This window comes from Stegodyphus dumicola, chromosome 10, assembly GCF_044657685.1.
Source record: "Stegodyphus dumicola isolate Sdum_Otavi_A_Nest chromosome 10, ASM4465768v1".
NCBI lineage: Eukaryota > Metazoa > Arthropoda > Arachnida > Araneae > Eresidae > Stegodyphus > Stegodyphus dumicola.
The window spans coordinates 123,370,899-123,390,476 of NC_140777.1; the positions used below are offsets into that span (position 1 = coordinate 123,370,899).

General features: G+C 32.8%; 1 protein-coding gene across 2 annotated transcripts in view; it reads right to left on the reverse strand.

Moving 5' to 3' along the window:
- The window catches only part of LOC118198470 (serine/threonine-protein phosphatase 2A 56 kDa regulatory subunit gamma isoform-like), a 130,035-nt gene that overhangs the window by 44,034 nt on the left and 66,423 nt on the right, over positions 1-19,578 (reverse strand). For both annotated transcript variants that reach the window (XM_085825491.1, XM_085825492.1), the window contains exons 6-8: positions 19,436-19,566; positions 14,865-14,924; positions 12,756-12,918 (exon numbers count right to left, since the gene is read on the reverse strand). In XM_085825491.1, coding sequence (XP_085681617.1) covers positions 12,756-12,918; positions 14,865-14,924; positions 19,436-19,566 — 354 coding nt within the window. The remainder of the gene's footprint in view (positions 1-12,755; positions 12,919-14,864; positions 14,925-19,435; positions 19,567-19,578) is intronic.

Consider the following 19,578-nt stretch of genomic DNA (forward strand, 5'->3'; position numbering starts at 1 on the left):
TGCTATAGATGAGTCTTGTGACATAAAAGACACGCCATAAGTTGCCTTTTTTATCAGGTCTTCCCGAGATTCAAAAGAAGAACTTATAGGATTGCTACCTCACTCGGGACAAAATTGAGGGGAAGATATAGCGAATGCCGTACAAAAATGCCTTGAAGACAATATGATCAATTTAAATAAAATCGTTTCAATAGCAACTGATGGAACCAGAAGTATGACAGGAAAAAATAAAGGGGCAACAACGATTCTTTAGAGCAAAATAAACCACAATATTCTTACGTTTCACTGCCAAGAAGCGCTTTGTGCACCAAGAAGAGCTTTGAGCCGAAACATTTTCGGGCCAAAATAGTTGAGGTCATGAATTTGGTAATTAAGATTGTTAACAGCATCTTGTCAAAAGCACTCTACCATCGTCAGTTTAAAGAATTCTTAAACGAAATGGAAACTCAGTATTCCGACCTCCTTCTTCACAATAAAGTGGGATGGCTTTCCAAAGGAAAGGTGTTGAAACTTTGTGCTTGAATGAAATAAATACATTCCTAAAGGAAAAAGGCATTAATCACCTTGAATTAGAAAGCGACAAATAATTGCAAAAATTTACTTTATGGTGGATGTCACAGCGAAATTAAATGAGCTTAATCTAAAACTGCAAGGAAAGGGAAACCCAGCCTATGTTTTGAAAAAAGAATTAGATTGTTTTGAAGAAAAATTATCTTTAGAAAAATTTTCTTATAGAAATCTTTTTGAAGAAGATATTCAGAGAGGTAAATTACTTAATTTCCAATTTCTAAAGCAATATCGCGATAAAACCAGCGCGACTGTCGACACGAATTACTTCACTTAAAAAATTAAAGATGAATTTGCTGACAGATTTGAGCAATTCAAAACCAACAAAACCACTCTAGCATTCATAGTAAATCCTCTTAACACAAAACAGTAATGAAATCCACATTGAGCCATTTGGAACTGATACTGAATCTCTAGAAATGCAACTGATCGATTTAAAATCTAAAGCTTATTGGAGTGGAAAATTTACAGAGTTGAAAAGCAAGTTGGAGGTTCAGAAATAAATGTGTGCAACGCAACAAAAGTAGACAGCTTTAAAAGGAATGCCGCGAGTTGGGGCACTTATATTCGACACATGGTATAGTCTTCCAGATTGCTACAGTGAGGGTGAAGAAGTTGACATTTGGAGTCCTGACTATTTTCGGATCGACATATTTGTGCGAGCAAGCGCTCTCTTGCATGAATATAATTAAAAGTACAGTAAGAAACCAACTAACAAATAAAAATTTAGAGTCGTGTTTGAAACGTAAAACAAAATGTTATGAGTCAAATTTATCCAAACTTTCTAAAACCATGTAAAGCCAACGCTTCCACTGAATATGTTTGCTCAATTGTTTTTTTATTGAAGTACAAGTTAATGTTGTAAATAAATGTTTAACTGTTTTAATGTTTTACCTAAATAATAATTATCTAATAATGCCATATATATATATATTATCCAATTTGTTGTGAAAAACACTTTTTATATATGAATAAATAGATATTTTTTCTTATGAATAAATAGATTAGTTTTTTATCAAAATATTTTATTTATGTGAGTACTATTTATTGTTGGCAAGAAAACATTTGGTGGACCTTTAAAAACTTTGAAATTTTGTAAATTGTAATCTTTGACTCTTCCGACTCAAAATGTTGCCGACCCCTGAACTAGGCAATATTTTATAACATACTGGAGTATGACTTGAAGTTTCAATTGCAGGTGGCTTGGCTATCATGTGATCATGGACACCTAATTCCAATAATATGATCTCATTATATGTCAACTTTTTTACTTATTAATTTTATTTTTTACTCGCTGGAACAAAACACTTTCAAAGAAATTACACTTGCTATAAAATTCTTCTGCTCCATTCCCTATTCATTTTATAAGCTTTTTTCCTTTCTTTTTAAATATATTATAAAGCACAAAAATAAAAATTTGAAAAATTAAAATAACTGGCATTAGTACACCATTGCTCTACTTCCGCTTTAATAAAGAGGGGCGAACACATTTCCCTTAACTTAATGACTCTCAAAGACAAGTTTCAAGCCATTCACTTCCTTTTCTCAATTTTGATCAATTAGCAGAGCTCATATGGACAACTTTTTGCCAGAAGCAACTTTAAAGATCTGAAAATGAAAACTTGTATGTGGTAACTAAACTGGTTAAAATTTTTCTGATAGACAGGTTTAAGATGCAAATGGTAACTTTCCTCCAGTTTTTATGAGTTTTACAGATCGGCTTTCTTTTTCATTTGCAGAGATAAGTATGAAAGTTAAAATGAATTATGCCTAATTTATTGAATTTTGATACCTAACAATTTATTTAGTAGAAATTATTATTTCATGCATACAGGTTCGTAATGCAATGATTGCACACAGAACCCATGACAGTTTGATGGAATTTATTTCCCCACAAAAAAAAAAAAAAAACACTTTACAGTCCTGGAACTTTCAATGGCAATACTACTACAGCTGCTTTCAGTATAACACAGCACAATCAGTAGTTACCACTTCGAACTACCAAGAATGTTAAACCCAATGCAATGTAAAGCACATCTAAAGAGCGAAGCTTGCATGGAGCTCAATACTCTAAAATCTACTCTGAACTGAGAACTGATGTTCTTTCTGGTCTTGTATAGTTTTTTTCCAGACCCCGAGAAATCTTTGTTACCTTCCATTTCTCGAAGCCCGTGTATGGCTATACACGGTTAAAGTTACACATAAGGATTATGGTGGCATGGTGGTTATATCTTGGTGTATATCCTTGAATTGACATGACTCCTTTTCTTTAAACATAACTTTTATTTACACACACCATAACTTTAAACACAACTGAAATAACAGAACGAATAACAAAACCACTAAACTAAAATTCAAAACATCCTATGCTGCAGCTAAGGGCGAAACGAGCGAGTTCACTGCCGCGCTAGCAGTTTTTACATAAACCACGACGTGGATTGGCTGCGCACGCAGTCGAACATTAGATTGCCACAGAGTATCCCCCCAGATAATTTTTACTAAACTAAACCCCAGATAGATTTTAACTAAAGCCTGCTGTAGTTTTTTAAACATTTCTCGACAAAAGCACCATAGAGAGCTTTAAAATCTAGCCTCTGTTTTTCAAGCAGAGTTTGGAGGATATCTGCTGCATGTGCTATCAGAAGTGGTGAGATGATAAGCTTTAGTTTCAGAATCCCACCCATTTGCATTTCCCCCTATAGAGAACTTAGTCTTGTAGAACTGTCAGGAGGTCTTCCCACTACAAGGGGATAGCTTTAGAGAGGGTCGAGAAAACAAGGGTAGAAATTTAAAATAGTCATAATAACTTCCTGCTGTAGCTCTGGATTTTTTAGCTGTCTTAGTTACCTCTCCATCGCTGTTGTCACTGGCATTAAATCGCACTTTTGACACTAAAAACTATTGCAAGCATAGAGGTTCGCAATGATATTGAATACACACAGAACTGAAGATAGCTTGCTAGAATTTACTTTTCTCAAAGACACACTACAGAGTTCTGGAACTTTCCATAAAAGTGCTCATACTGCTCTTCTCAGTAAAACAGAGCACAATCAGAAGTACCACTTCAAACTACTATGAACATTAAACATAATGCAATCTAAAGAGTGATGCTCGCATGGAGATATCTCAATAACCTAAAGTCTACTCTGAACTGAGAAATGGAGAGCTGATGCTCTCTCCGGTTATGTATAGTTTTCCCTTGGTTAATAAGAAACCTCTAGTACCTTCCATTTTGCGAAATTGCTGGAAGGCATATATACTGTTAAAATTACATATAACGGTCGAATATGATTACAGTTACATATAGGGATCAGTTACAGTTATTAAATTACAGTACCAATTACAGCTACATAGGGACTGCACGAAAATATTGCCAAATATTCACCTAGTTAGGTGAGAAAAATAAGTCGCAAAAACTATTGCCAGCTTGGCACTTTGACAAAAAATTTGGCGAGATAGCCATTTACCTGCATGTTAAATAGACTTGCACCTGTAATCTTATTTTTCTGTCAGAGCTTTGTATCTTGAGATATTTCATGACACACAAGAAGCTACAATTTTACGTATAATTTGATAAAATTATTTACATTTGTACACAATTCATAACATTATAAAGATGCAAGAACAAAATAATAATACATGGATAACATTTTTATAAAAAAAATAATTTAATGTCTTTTCCTTTCTCTTCTTCCTTTGGTTAATGTAAACGAATTCTACTTTGGCACAGTAAAAACCTGCATTCCATAAAATCAAAACATAGTACAAAGTTCAAAATCTAGACCTTTGGACATAAGAATTTTTCTTTTCTTATGAAGCCTAGGAATGTAAAATACTCAGAAAAGTAGATGCACATTATGGGAATTTTTCTCTGGACTGAAATTCTTGCATGTTAGTTTCAAATATCTGCCAGTTATCGAATTGCAGGCGAAATGACAGCACACTGATTGATGCAGGCCAGGACCACACTTTTGGCCCTTGAGTAGTTGCGCATTTTTCTGTCTGCGTTAAACAATGAAGGAAGCCCCAAGATATATTTGTTTGGAGTGGGATGTTCTTCATATTTCCATATGTTCCCTCTGTTGTTGGCATAACAACAAGTGGAGAAGTGAAAAAGAATTAGATTCCAAGAAATTTAAGTTATAACAAACGACACTGTTTCTGAACTTTCTAATTTGATCCTGCTTATTATTTTTGAAGGCTATTGTTACTACTAGAGGTAGCTTTTCAAAATAAGAATTTGAATTTTTGATTGTGTCAAAGAGAGTTTTTAATTCTGAAGCTGCAGCCAATACCTGGAACACAAAAACATGTTTTGATGTCAATCACGCAAAAAATGGATAGAGGTACACAAAATTCTGTGAGGAGTATGGCATTGAAAAGTCAAAAGTATATAGACATTAAAAAAATAAAGACTGTTTGAGCCTTTTTGTGTATTTTCACATTCACAATGAATAACAGACGAGCCATTTCTTATGCTAAAAGTTAGGAACATGACAAAGTGATGACTGAATGAATGAGACAGTACTGCAGCAAGGTCATAACCACTGGCATATATCTAATACTAATGGTTTAAGCCAAAATATTTCATGAGGAAATGTACTTGAAAACTGAATACACATATTCAACAGGTTAGCTAATTAAATTTAAAAATCACCATGGTGTAAGGCAATTACAAAGTTTAGACTAAAAAGTTCCAACTGATACTGAAGCAGTTGAACAATTTGCAGGTAAATTTTTTAAACTCACAACAGCAAAAATCTATCTTCAGAACAAATTTATGATGCTGACAAAACTAATTGACTTTTCTTGCAATATGTGCCCCCAAATAGCTTGGCAAACTTTTCATTCAAGTCCCTAAATGATAACAAAGATTCTAAAGCAAGATCAACAATTTTCGATGTGTGACAATGCTACAGAAACAAATAAATATTAACTTTTTGGAACTGGTAAACTGGGAAAAATACACAGACTTGGGCATTTAAAAGAGTAAAGATATATCACCTATCATTCAAGAAAAAGAGTGTAGATGACACAAACATTAATGAATTATCGGTTGAAAATAATTTCATAGAGGCTCAGCAAAATTTGAAGAAATTGATTGGTTTACTAGAAATGATGCAAAAATTGTCTTAGTTATAGACATCTACTCATTTACAGTTTCATTTTAAAGTTTTAATAAAAGATAATGTCTCCATCTCATTCTTTCTTCCAAACTGTATATCCATCACTCAGCCAATGAACACTGGAGTGCCACAGAAATGGCACAAAGTAGCATTTTTAAAACCAATGCTGAACCTTTTGTACAGTGGCAAAACCATTCAAGAGTTTTTGAAATACTTTAAAATAAAATCTGCTGTGTGGAGCATTGCAAAATCATGAAAGGAAGTGACCAAATATTTTTTTAAAAAGTGCATGGCATAATTATAGCTAGCCATAATATTTTATGGTGATGTAGATGATAACAATCAGTTTAAAAATTTTCAGATATCAGAAGCAATCTCTTTGACACTTTCCTCCTCATCTACAGAGAGAAATGAGGAGTGACAAAGAAGTTATTGAGAATGAAAAGATTCTAATTGACAGTTTAACGGGGAATCATGACACAGCAGTTACTGAACTTTACCTATTGGAACTTTATAACTGAATACAAAAAATTATGTCTACCTATAAAATTAAAGAGAAAGTATTAGCATGGAGAGGGGAAGCTTAAATAACTAACACTGAAAAGATATTTAATGAAACGCATGCAAATACTGAACTCTTTTGGTAACTTTTCGATTCCCTTAAGGTCATATTTTTCAGTACTTTATAAAACAACTACTTAAAATTTTATTCTAATAATTTTTACTGTACTGTAATGCAATTTCAACAATAAGAGATGACAATGTTTACTTTTCAAACTTCCTAACAGACCACAAACTTAGATGTTGGGAATGGCACCACTATGCCAGCGAATCAAAGGCCAGATAAGCTGCATTCAGACGTGGGGGTAAAGGGCATAGAGGCATAGTCATAAGGGCATAAAATACGGGACATTCGTTCACACCTGCGAGACGGGGGTCTAAGCTGTGGCCAATGAGAGAAGCTAAATTTGCGCATGCGTGGATGTGTCTACACCTTTCACGCACTGATTTCTAGCTCAATAGATTTCTCGCGCTCGCTCTGCTCGTTTTCGTTATTTTGTGTCATGGCTTTTTCAGCTCAACATATAAAGTTTCACTGGTTCAACAGAATGCTCTTTTATCTGCCCTTCTTATAAGCCAAGAGGCAACGAAAGAAGGTAAAAAAAGAAAAATAACGAAATGGTCTAGAGATATTTTTTTGAAAGACCAATACTTGGTTGGCACATATCTTTCCGTGCAAAGCAGTATGGAATATTTCTACATTGTACTGTAGTACTCTCTACACTATAAACATGCACATGCATATTTATATACTATATAAAACCTTCTTCAATTTTTATACATAATTTCTCTTAGGAGAAATACAATATTCTAAATATGCCAAATTAAAAAAAAATCTTGAAGATAACTAACAGATAGCCTGTATATAATATTTTTCCATTTTGCAGGTGTGAAAGCAGTTAAGCTAAAAACAGTACTTACCATACATTATTATTATTATTATTTTAATTTTCAATCAAAAGGAACATGTTTCTGTGACAGCGAAAAATGTGTGCTTAGCACTCCTTATTCACTGTCCCTGTTGATCACTATACAGTCAAAAGTCGTTAATTCGGACACCCATAATCCGGACCTCAAAGCTACAAACTTTCTGCGCATGCGTCGCACACGAGTAAGACCTTTATGGCTGTGAATATGCGTGTGCGCACGCGCATAATACGTTTGCACTTGCGCGCTTAATGTATAACGGATGATATAAGCTAAGCTAAAATTATCTAACTCAGTTAATGTTGCAGATTGCGTTGTTCCTTAATCTTCGAATTGGATCCGGCTTATTATTTTTTGCAGACTGTTAGAGCAATTTTATAAAAGTAAGCTTAAACTTTCGATTATGTCAAATAGAATTTCCGATACATATTTACTAATATGTAACAAATATTACAATATATATTTACTAATATCTACAAAGCCAAAGTATATTTCGAAGTCCATTAAACAAAAAGTGGAATTGCTGCAAAAAAAATGGATAAAGGCATATCCTTTGTTTCTCTAACCATTCTGAAATCTCTTTATCAATTTCACGCTGCTCTGCAGCGCAGAAAGGGGAGGAAATGCCACGGCGCGCAATGAATTGGAAGTTAATCCGTCAGCACTAACCTTATCTTCAGGGCAGATGTTTTTATTTTATTTGGCTTATAATTCCTTACTAAATGTAGTATTTCATCTTGATGTACAGCGTCTTTGATACGATTTAAATCAAATTCCTCGTCATTTTATAATTCGCTTCCGATAAAGAAGAAAGTGAAACAGAGGTTATTGAAAACGAAAAAATTTCGATTGACAAATTAGTCGGTATTCTCAACACAGCAATTATAGGACTTGAACAGCGGAACTTTGAAACTGAAGAAGAAATTATGTCTGTTTATAGAATTAAAGAGAAAGTATTATCACATAAAACGAAACAACTTAAACAACTTACATTGAAAGAAATGTTTAATAAAGTAAACAAATAAATATTAAGCTTTTTTTTTTGTAAATTTTGATACCCTTTAGATCATAATTGTTCTTATTTCATAAATTACGGTTTCATATTTTTAATTTTATAATTTCTGCATGCCATCTTACCAGATTTAAACTGATGATCTATAATCCGAAAAAATCAATAATCCGGAATCGCCGAAGTCCCAACGAGTCCGGATTAACGACTTTTGACTGTAGTAGTTTGCTGCACTACCAGTATCAATTATCACTAGTACTAGTATCCCATAACTGGTTTAATGACCAAGCAACCACAACAAGTACAATACTAAGAAACGTTCACCCAACAATACATTTTATTCTCAATCCCAACAATGTATTTTATGCTCAATCATTAAATACATTTTGCTGTCTTGCCAGCTGTTTGTATACATCTAATTTTAATAATTTGCATGTATAAGCCGCACCCCTGAATTTAATTTCAACATATGGTGTCATTTCTTTTTACAACCAAATCTCAAAAGTAATTTCATATTGACAAATTTTAGGTACCCAAGTTTTCACATACATCAAAATTATGAACATTCATACCTTATCCAGGAATTTTTACCAGAGAAATAGCATGCATTTAATGATCAAAACTCCCTTTAAATGATAATAATAAAGAGTGGATAATAATAACAAATACTATTGGATCCGGCTTATTATTTTTTGCAGACTGTTAGAGCAATTTTATAAAAGTAAGCTTAAACTTTCGATTATGTCAAATAGAATTTCCGATATATATTTACTAATATGTAACAAATATTACAATATATATTTACTAATATCTACAAAGCCAAAGTATATTTCGAAGTCCATTAAACAAAAAGTGGAATTGCTGCAAAAAAAATGGATAAAGGCATATCCTTTGTTTCTCTAACCATTCTGAAATCTCTTTATCAATTTCACGCTGCTCTGCAGCGCAGAAAGGGGAGGAAATGCCACGGCGCGCAATGAATTGGAAGTTAATCCGTCAGCACTAACCTTATCTTCAGGGCAGATGTTTTTATTTTATTTGGCTTATAATTCCTTACTAAATGTAGTATTTCATCTTGATGTACAGCGTCTTTGATACGATTTAAATCAAATTCCTCGTCATTATAATTCGCTTCCGATAAAGAAGAAAGTGAAACAGAGGTTATTGAAAACGAAAAAATTTTGATTGACAAATTAGTCGGTATTCTCAACACAGCAATTATAGGACTTGAACAGCGGAACTTTGAAACTGAAGAAGAAATTCAATGTTATGAATTATGTGTGCTATTTAGTTTCATTAAAAGTAAATTACTTTCATGGAGAATGTAATTAAAAAACAGAACAGAACTTCGACAGGAGACAAAACTGTCTCGACTGTTGACTGTTGTTTTAAAGATATTTCACTGCATTTTTCTTTCTTGGAATTCATAAGAGCATTTTCTCAAAAGATTAATCTTTTATTACTTATATAAAGCTTACACCATTGAATTGACTATTGTGACTATTCTTAAATAAGTGAAAATAATGTTTCTTTTTTTTAAAAGAAATATTTTTACTGTTAAAAAAAACAGCAGATTCTTGATATTGATTTGATGTTTTAGTAAAATTAATTCATTAAGTTTTTTTGGAAAGAAAATCAGCTTTTAAAGCAAATAGCAATACAATATTTCCAGCTTTTTTAATAAACTTATTCTTAAATACAAAAATAATTAAACAGGAAAAAATTATAGTAATAATTTTTAAAAAATTATAGACAGAAAGAAAGCAGTAATAATAATTTACACAGAAAAAATAAAATTTTTGCAAGCATGCATTTTTAAAGAATTTTCATAATACAATGAAAAATATTGGATGGGATAAATCATCTACAGGATCATACACAGCGTGCATAATTCTGAGCTTAACTTTCGCTTTACGAGTTTCATCCATGTTTTTCAATACTCATTAAAAATGCATTAAAAACTCATTAAAAATGCATGTCATCATCGTAGATTTCTTGCGAGATCAATTCTTTATTTCGTTCGGATACGATTACAACTCATTCGGATATGATGTGTTCCATATTAAAAAAAAACGTCGGCTTCGATGTGACAGCGAAATCGTCTAAAGAAAGCTGCTTCGCTCTGATTGGTCGGCGCTTATCCCAAATTCGGCGTAAAGTTGAAAACTTGGAACCCTATGCCACGAGCCCTAAACCAGATTCTGTGACGTAGCAGTGACTGGTTGCCTTGGCAATGGAGCTCAGTTTTAACCACTTATGCCCTTTACGCCCTCGTCTGAACAGGGCCATAGAGACTAAAAACGAAGAGTTGCGGTTAGAAACCAAGATTAGAGCTTTAGAAAGTCTTGGAAGAACGCAAGAGAAGTATGGTGATTTCTTAGCGCCTTTAGTTGAATACTGCCAGCCCGAAGAAGTATTAATTGCTTGGGAAAGAAACAGAAATTTAAAAGAAGCACCTCAGCCTGATGACCGATGCCTTGAAAATTTGATGAATTTTCTGAAACAAGAAGTGAAAGGAGAAGAAATGGTCGTGTTAGCCCGCACTGGGTTTGGTTATAATCATATTTCTAAGAAAAAGGATACACTAAATAAAAATCTAGAATCCGCCACCACAGCTACGTTAGTAAGTACATCAAATTCTCAGAGCCCAGGTAAGCGCAATTTTAACTGTCTCTTTTGTGAAAAATGGCACCCAACTAAAGAATGTTTTTCTGCTAGAAATATGACATTAGACACCAAGAAAAATATATTTAAAAAGTTGTCTGTTTTGGATGTTTCAGATTGGGACACATTTGTAAAACGTGGGGACAACGTATGGATAGTACGGATAGTTCTCTACACGTGTGCTCTTTATAGAGTAATTCATTTAGAGTTAATAACATCGCTTTCCACTGATGCTTTTCTGTTATCATTTAGACATTTTGTTGCTAGAAGAGGAAGACCTAGAGTGGTTTATACAGACAATGGTACAAATTTTAGGGAAGCTTATAATAATTTCTTAGAAATTGATAGGAGTAAAGTAACGCGACAAACAGAAATACAGAAGATCGAATGGAAATTCATTCCCCCCACTGCTGCCTGGTGGGGCGGATGGTGGGAAAGACTTGTTCGAGTAGTCAAAGAACTCCTTAAGAGAACATTGGACAGAGCTGTTCTTACCTATGAAGAACAGGAAACAGTTATGTGCGAATGTGAGAGGGTAATAAATTCGCGACCCTCGACATATTTGTCTGAAGATACAGAAGACTTAGTTCCACTTACACCTGCCACGTTTTTGACCGATAGATCCAACTTAGATGTAACTGATATAGACACAGTAGACACCAATCATCTCAGGAAAAGGATCAGATTTCGTGCAAAATTAATGGAAGATCTCCGAGTATGTTTTCGAAAGGAATATTTAGGACTACTTATTCAGAAACGACAGCAAAATTCACAATTTCCAAATATTCGAGTGAATGACGTTGTGTTGAAAGGAGATGATATCAAGAAGAGATTGAATTAGCCTTTAGCCAGGGTTACGGAACTGATTCCAGGAAAAGACGGTAAAGTGAGAACAGTTATATTAAGAACGCAAACTAACAATTTAGTACGTCCGATACAATGAGTGTTTCCTCTAGAAATCCAAGATGATGATTTGTCAGGTTCATGTCATCCAAGTGATCCTCAAAAATATCAATCTGCTGTAAAGTCTTCAGTTTCTCATCGTGGAGACGACTTGCGTACCTCTCATCATTCAGAAATTTCTGGGTCACCCCGATTTCCGGACCCCACTGATGTTTCCGATGTATGTGACAGTTTTAAGACAACATAGACAAGATCTGGTAGAACTGTTAAGATGCCACTTAGACTGAGCTTGATAGACTTGAATGTTTTGAGTAGCTATCCAGCAACTCAAAGGGGGGGGGAGGATGTTGTGAATGGCACCACTACGCCAGCGAATCAAAGGCCAGATAGAGACTGACATCATGGGACGCCAGAGAAAAACGAACAGTTGCGGTTTAGATAGCTAAGGACGATGTTTGCATGATGTAACTAGATAGATATTGTAGCTAGATAAATATTTCTTATTCATTTAACTTGTACTTATGTGTAAATAAACCTTTTTGCTTAGTTTAAATGAAGTGCTCCATTTATGATAAGATAGCTGTTAATTCATCGGGTATATGACTTATGACTCCCTTCTGAGCTAGCCATTGTTTGAACGTAACGCATTACATAACATTAGAAGTAAGCTCAATAATTTTGAAAACTGGCTGCTAATATAACTGTAAAATTACTACATAGGAGAGAGTGAAATACCATTAATGTAATTTCGTCAGTCAAACATCTTACGAGGGAGCAGTAAAACCATACAACGACACAACTGCCTCTTAAAAAGCAATATTCTGATACTTTAAGGAGTCATTTTTCTTAATCATATACTGCATAGAACTTTCTTATTAAAACAAATTATTAATTAAAACAAACTTTTCACCACATTTTACGGGCACACTGCCCCATTTACAAATTCTGCCTACATTTAATATGTCAAACAGAACCAGAACATTTAAAATAACACTTACGGATTCTGTTAAACTTGGATCTTTTTCTAGAAACTGAACGACACAATAAGCTAATTGCGGATGGTACACACTTAGAGACTTAACTTTGTGAAGAGGCATTAGAACCTTCAATAGGAAAACTTTATGCTCCTCTTTCAAAGGTAGAGCAAAACCATTGATGATGCTATAGGAAAAAAAAAAAAAAAAAAAAAAAAGACATAGTAAGTTTTACAGTACAGTTATCTTAATTATAATCTCAGCCTGAAAGAGATGAGACTTCTGAAAATACTTAAAGAAAATCCTAATATTTTAAATGCATTAAAAAAAAAGTTGAAAACTTCAGGTTCCAGTCTAAAACTTTAAAGAAAAGCTTACCATTACCTATTTCAAAAACTGTAAAGTATAAAACAGTGTTAAAAACAGAAGACAAGAGAAAATTATTCTGTGCCAGTTATATAGTACATCACATAAGAAACATCTTTTATTAAATACACAAAGCTGCAAATATTCATAAAAATCAGATTACATACATTATAAAAAAATCACCAAGAAATGTTTTTGAAACTTGAGTTTCAATTGTGGAAGATCAGATCAGAGAATTAATCTTCTTCCAACTTATTTCTAAAAAAAGGTCATTCACCAGGAGCTTTATCATTTTACAAAACATAATCCAAAACTAAACATCATTTATATTGATCAAACAGTGGTTTCCAAGCTGCAGTGCCTTTTTCCAATTAAGATTTTTCTATAGTGCCCTTACTTTAAGTAAAAGTATGAACAATTGTAAGTAATGGATTGAAATAAATAAAATTTGATGAATTCTAAGTGAGGGAACAAAATAAATAAAACTTGTGTATCTTCATTATTTAATACTTTTTAAACCTACTAACATTAAATTAATAACTAATGTGATGGATGAGCCAGAAAATAACTGCATATTTTCTGACAGAATTAAACTGGACATAGCCACCTTCACTTTCTTTTCCACATTGATCTTTGCTCTATATTTGTTTTTTATTACAGCAACTGCCAAAAACCCAGCTATGTACAAATGCAACATCGAAAATACAACTAACATCCACTGACCTTTATCACTTCGGAAGGAATATTTATCTTTTATTGAAATCTAGAATTCTGTCAATTCCATGCTGCCAAATTTTGCTTTCAAACTGTTGTGGTAAGATAACTTCGTAGGAATCTCTTCTTCTCTGTTAATTTTAGGTAACTAGCCTACAAGATCTTCTGAAATCCAGAACCTACAATCAATTTATGATGGTCAGACCTAAGGATCTAGGCTGGTTCTGATTTTCAGTTCAAATTTCAGATGAGCTCAATAATGGCTACTTTCCTCACCAGTTTTGCACTGATGTTACTGATTAAGGAGACTAGAAATGGTCACTTCAGAAACTTACTTGTATTTTCAGCTTAAGGAAGACATTCAGATTTGCATGCTACTAGCTTTTTACCTAGCTGAAGCCTAAGCTTGAAGGTTGTAAATATATTGCCAAGTGATGTGGCTATCAGTCACTAGACATTTGGTCCTTCTTTTCTTCTAGTATACCTCCTAGCATTATAAAAACTATGCCAACACAGAACAGAAACACATCAATGTAAAACAAAATTAGGTAAATGAATTTTATCTTAACATTGTTTTCAAGTTTATAGAGTTCATCTTACCATAATAGTGATTTCAAAGCATAAAAATAATAATGCTTCAGGCGGCTGAAAACATTTAATGCGCTATTAATGCTAGGAAAATAATTTTTTTTTAAACATCTCTTGAAGTAGTACACTGTACTATGCAGTACAGAGCCTACATTTCTTCATTTTTCACATATCTTTTTTGGTTCAGGCTTAAACGTCAGAATATCTTACCTTCATATATACATATATATTATCTATTTTCAGAAAGGTCTGGGTTTAAGGAAGCATAGAAATGCTTAGAACATATGGGAAATTTTACAAAGGAAATCCCAAGTTATTAAGAATTTAATATGTTTACATATATAAATGCAATATAATTTCAAACCATAAACAATCAATATTTTATAATTAAATAAACAAAGCATTTTACATCTAACAAGTAAAAATACACAGAGATTAAATGTAAGACATTTAATATATAATTACCTCCCTAAAATCTCTAGTAGTTCCGCAATGCCATTATGATGTTCTGTTTCATAGATAAACCTAACAGAAGGAGGGGGGGAAAAAGCAATGCACATAAAAAGTTAATTATGCTAATTTTACAAATTATTATTATAAATAAATAAAAAGATTACACTGCTTGCTAATCAAAACAGACAATTTTAAAACTAATAGCTAATCAAATTAGAGTGGTTTTAAAGACTACTCTACTTAATAAATTAAAAAATATACACTGCACAATGTTTTCCAAAAATAAAAAAGTTGTTTTTGTCAATCAGCATAGCAACTTCAATTATTTTTTAATGGTGACTGAATGTCATTTTAAAAATAAAGCATGAAGAAGTCACATACTTAGAAGGATTTTATAAATAATTCAAAATAAGCACTGGTAGTATGTTTGATCAACTTCTTCCGTTCCATGTAGCTTTTTCTTCCCATTTTTTAACCTTCTGAGTGGCACAGGAATTTAGATCATGAAGACCGGTATTTATTTTTAATTGAGTTTGTATAATTACTTACTTTAGTTTGTATTTTCATAAACTTACATTCATTAAGATGATATTTGCATTATTAAGAAAGTAAGAAAGCAAAATATCTTAAACTATAAGCTAATATATGTCAAGTAGAAAAATTTCTGATGACCGGTAAGCCAACGAGTGATGGTGTACCACCGGGGTACCTGGGTCAAAAGACCCTACCCCCATCGAAAATATGCTAATTCGAACACAATGCAAGTAAAAATATGCCCAAGCTATCTCATTTTTTTTTAATATAAATTTTTATTTATTTATTTTTTTAAATTATGAATTAATTACAGGCTTAATAAGGGAAATTAGGATGAATATTAATAATCAATTAAAGCATACATATTCCATAAAGAAAATGCCATCTAGAAAAACTGCAACGTCCTTCGAGCAAGTGGGAACAGAAATAGCAGCACATAATAATTATCAGCAAAAATTTGGTAAATGCAAGACCCAGTGTGCAATATTAAAAGAAAATATAAATACAATCACAGAATAATTTACATAAGCAATGCAAGTTAGAAGTAGCAGTAACACAGATAACCAAAGTATAGTTGAACTTAATCAATAGTGTCTCTAAGAATGGCCATAGCCGTTATGATGTTACACATTGCTAGTTGAACTAAAAATTTCTTCGAACATTGAAAACAATAAAAATAGTTTACCAATAGCATGTTCTGCACTTTGCAGTTCCGGCATTTTTTCTGAAATCTTTTTTAGAATACTCATAACAGAGAAGCCTTTAAATATTTCACAGACCTCTTTAAGCACTTTATAAATATCAGTAAATGCATTGAAAGAAAAGTCAGAATTTTGATCACTCTTGAGTGAAATACCCCGACTTACGGGTTTATCCGATCTGCCTTTAGTTTCTGATGACTGGATAAAGTCGGTCATAATGCTCAGAGGGTTGCATTGAAAGAAAAGTCAGAATTTTGACCACTCTTGAGCGAAATACCCCGACTTAAGGGTTTATCCGATCTGCCTTTAGTTTCTGATGACTGGATAAAGTCGGTCATAATGCTCAGAGGGTTCATTTATAAGCCTTTGAACTTTATCAAGTAGCAAAATGGAATAAAAGTTTTTCTGAATTACTCTATATTACGGAACAATCACTAATGTAATGATTTCAGTTCAACTAAATTACACATCATTAAAAAAATGTTGTAGAGGAAATAAATTCAGCCAAATCATCATAATGAAAACAGACAATGTGTTTGAAGAATGTTATATTTCATTTAAAACACAATTTATTTAGCATTTTTACTACACATGGCAAATAAAAATCAAATTTTGTCTTTAAACTGAATGAATATGCTTTATCCAACAGAAAGAGACAGGTGTGTCCGAAAGAAAAACAATAATGACAAAAATCAGAGAAACTAGATGCATAAGTTTGAAGCTGACAAGTTTAACTAACAGCAAATATTTGCCAGATAGTTGGAAAATTAGTAGACAGCCATCAAAGTTCACAAACATTAGCTCAGCTAAATGGTCAAACCTTCATTCAGGACAGCTGTTTTTCTGATGTTACTATGACAGAGATGCAAGCTTTTAAGGAAGGCTATTAACTGAATTATGATCACAACACTCAAACATTTTCAGTCAAGGATTCCAACAGCATAAATCCTTGCACACCATTAAAAGTAGTACTGGGTTATCTTACGTTCAGCTAGTGCACTGGCACCTGATGTCAAATGTTTCGTAATTGTTGCTTGCACCACCTTCAGTTCAGTAAATTTTGAGTATCATGCAGTAGGTTCTGTGTTTTTATGAATAGTTGTGTTAACAAAGTTGATTTTTTTAGCAACATGGAGTCATGTCTTGTAAGAAGCAACACTAGTCACATTTGCAACACTTACAATGGCGAATCTTCTACATGCATGAAGTTTCAAGTTTAACTCAAAGCTTGGTTGTTTCAGGACTTCATTTTCTCTGCTTCAGCCACCACCATGCAGGAAATAGCAGCGGTAAAGATACCAATCTATAATCCTATCAATCCTGCATTGTGGTTTGCTATGTGTGAATCAACTTTTTAGCTGTATTAAAGCCTATTACGAATCCCAAAATGAAATTTAACTATTGTGTTGCTCATTTGCCGTCGGAGATTACTTCTTTGGTTTGAGACATCATATTTCAGAAGCGCATTGATGATTCTTATCAAGACTGGAAAGCTGCCATTACTGAGCGTTGCAGAGAAAAGCAGTACCCAAGAAATCTGAAAATTACTCGCCGAAGAGTAAATTGAAGACAGAAAACCATCTGAATTGCTTCATGTCATGAAAATTAGTGTTGGAAAACCTGATATATCTGACTAATTGGAGTAGTCTATTCAGCAAATGAAGTGAAATGTTCAAGCTATTCTCGTGTCTGTTGAGTTGCTCGATTCTTTGAAAGCCACCAGCACTGCTGATCAGATATTAGAAATTACACCCACTCAGTAATAATTATAAACTGGAATCCTTGCTGGATGAGGTAATCACGTAATTTCCAGACCTCTCGAAATTACATGGTAAGGTATTGTCTCTACGACGATTATGCAGTGTTTCTAAAAACTGCTGCAACAGGAAGTGAAGCTAAAGCTGCTTCGAATTTTTCCTATTGCTTGCACCATCATAAATTTAATGAGAAAGCTAAAACGAGAAACTAACAGTATCACACATTTTGCTGCAGCTAACTCTTCATGGCTAAATATTTTCTGACAACAAACAGTGTACACCATTACACTTTCTATACAACAAAAGCATTCAATGTGTCAGTGAATAAATTGGGTTGAAACTAAGTTTCATTTTTCTGCACAATGTTTAAAATTCTTCCAGTTGGTACACTTCTGAACTACCAGCAGTATTTCATGCATATGGCATATTTTGTAATAGTTATAAAATTTCCTTTTTCAAAGAATCTGCCATGCATTTAATTAAAGCAACTGTTTTAGTCTTTATACAGGAAATTTTTCAGGCTTCTGAAGTATCAAGAAACCCTGGTCAGAAGATTACATGATCAGCAAATGCAAGTGGAATATTGTGTTCATCAGAAATGATGAGTATGAAAGCCCTACATTTATAACAAATTGTCAAAAACAATAATACTGTTTTCAAAGCAGATTTTATTTTCATGTAGTGCAGTGTTCATTAAATTGCATGTGCCACAAGCAGTTACCACAACTCCTATAAATGACCGAAAAACCGCACTTGCACAAACAGAACAAAATACGACTTTCTGAAGATTTTAAAGAAAGTAAACATTATCACTTTTCACTTTTTAAAGAACTGGTAGCCACGTTGAAAGCAATATGAGATGTATATTGATCCCAACAGTTTTTAATGAAATGCATGCAAGAATTACATATATATGAGTTTTAAAAAACCGCATAGCTTCCCCCACGACCCAACATTTAAATGCTTTAATATTATACAAAAATTATTTCTTACAACTCCTTTTTGAAAATACTTTATAGATATTTTTCACTTTTTAGTACAGCATATATATTTAAATTAGTTTTATATATATTTCTATTACATATTTAAATTTTTTTCATTAACATTCTGCTTTACACTGGATTTAATTTTCAGATATTTTACCAAATTTAGATTACTATTCAAAAAATTCCATTTTCTTTTTATTTTCATAGGTGGGGAATAATAATAAATATTTAAAAATTAAATATTTTGTAAGCAACAATATTTTAAGTTTTAAATACTTACTTAAATTTAAGTGTTTATTATTATTTCCCTTTTATAAGCTGCCTTTGAAACAACAGTACATTAAAGAATCTATTATCATGACTGTATAATTTACATGACATTACAATCTCCTTTCATTTCTGTAGAGGTAATATGTGCACGAGTTTTTACCTCTTTAAATTAAAATAGATAATTTACTTTTTAATTCAGACCATACAACCTCTTCCCCCCCACACAAAAAAAGTTAGGTAACATAAAAATGCACCACCCAACATACTTGAAAATGAAATGCTGGACCTCTAAACTACCAAAGACAAAACTTTTAAATGATGGAACTTCAACTTACCTGTAAAAAATATTATTTATTTGTTTACGTATGTATGCCCTGAGACCCAGGAATTTTCCATATATTCTATGCAAAGTCGTTTTTAAAAAATCCCTTTCTCTAGGATCTTCACTATCAAATAACTCCAATAACTATAAAAAAAT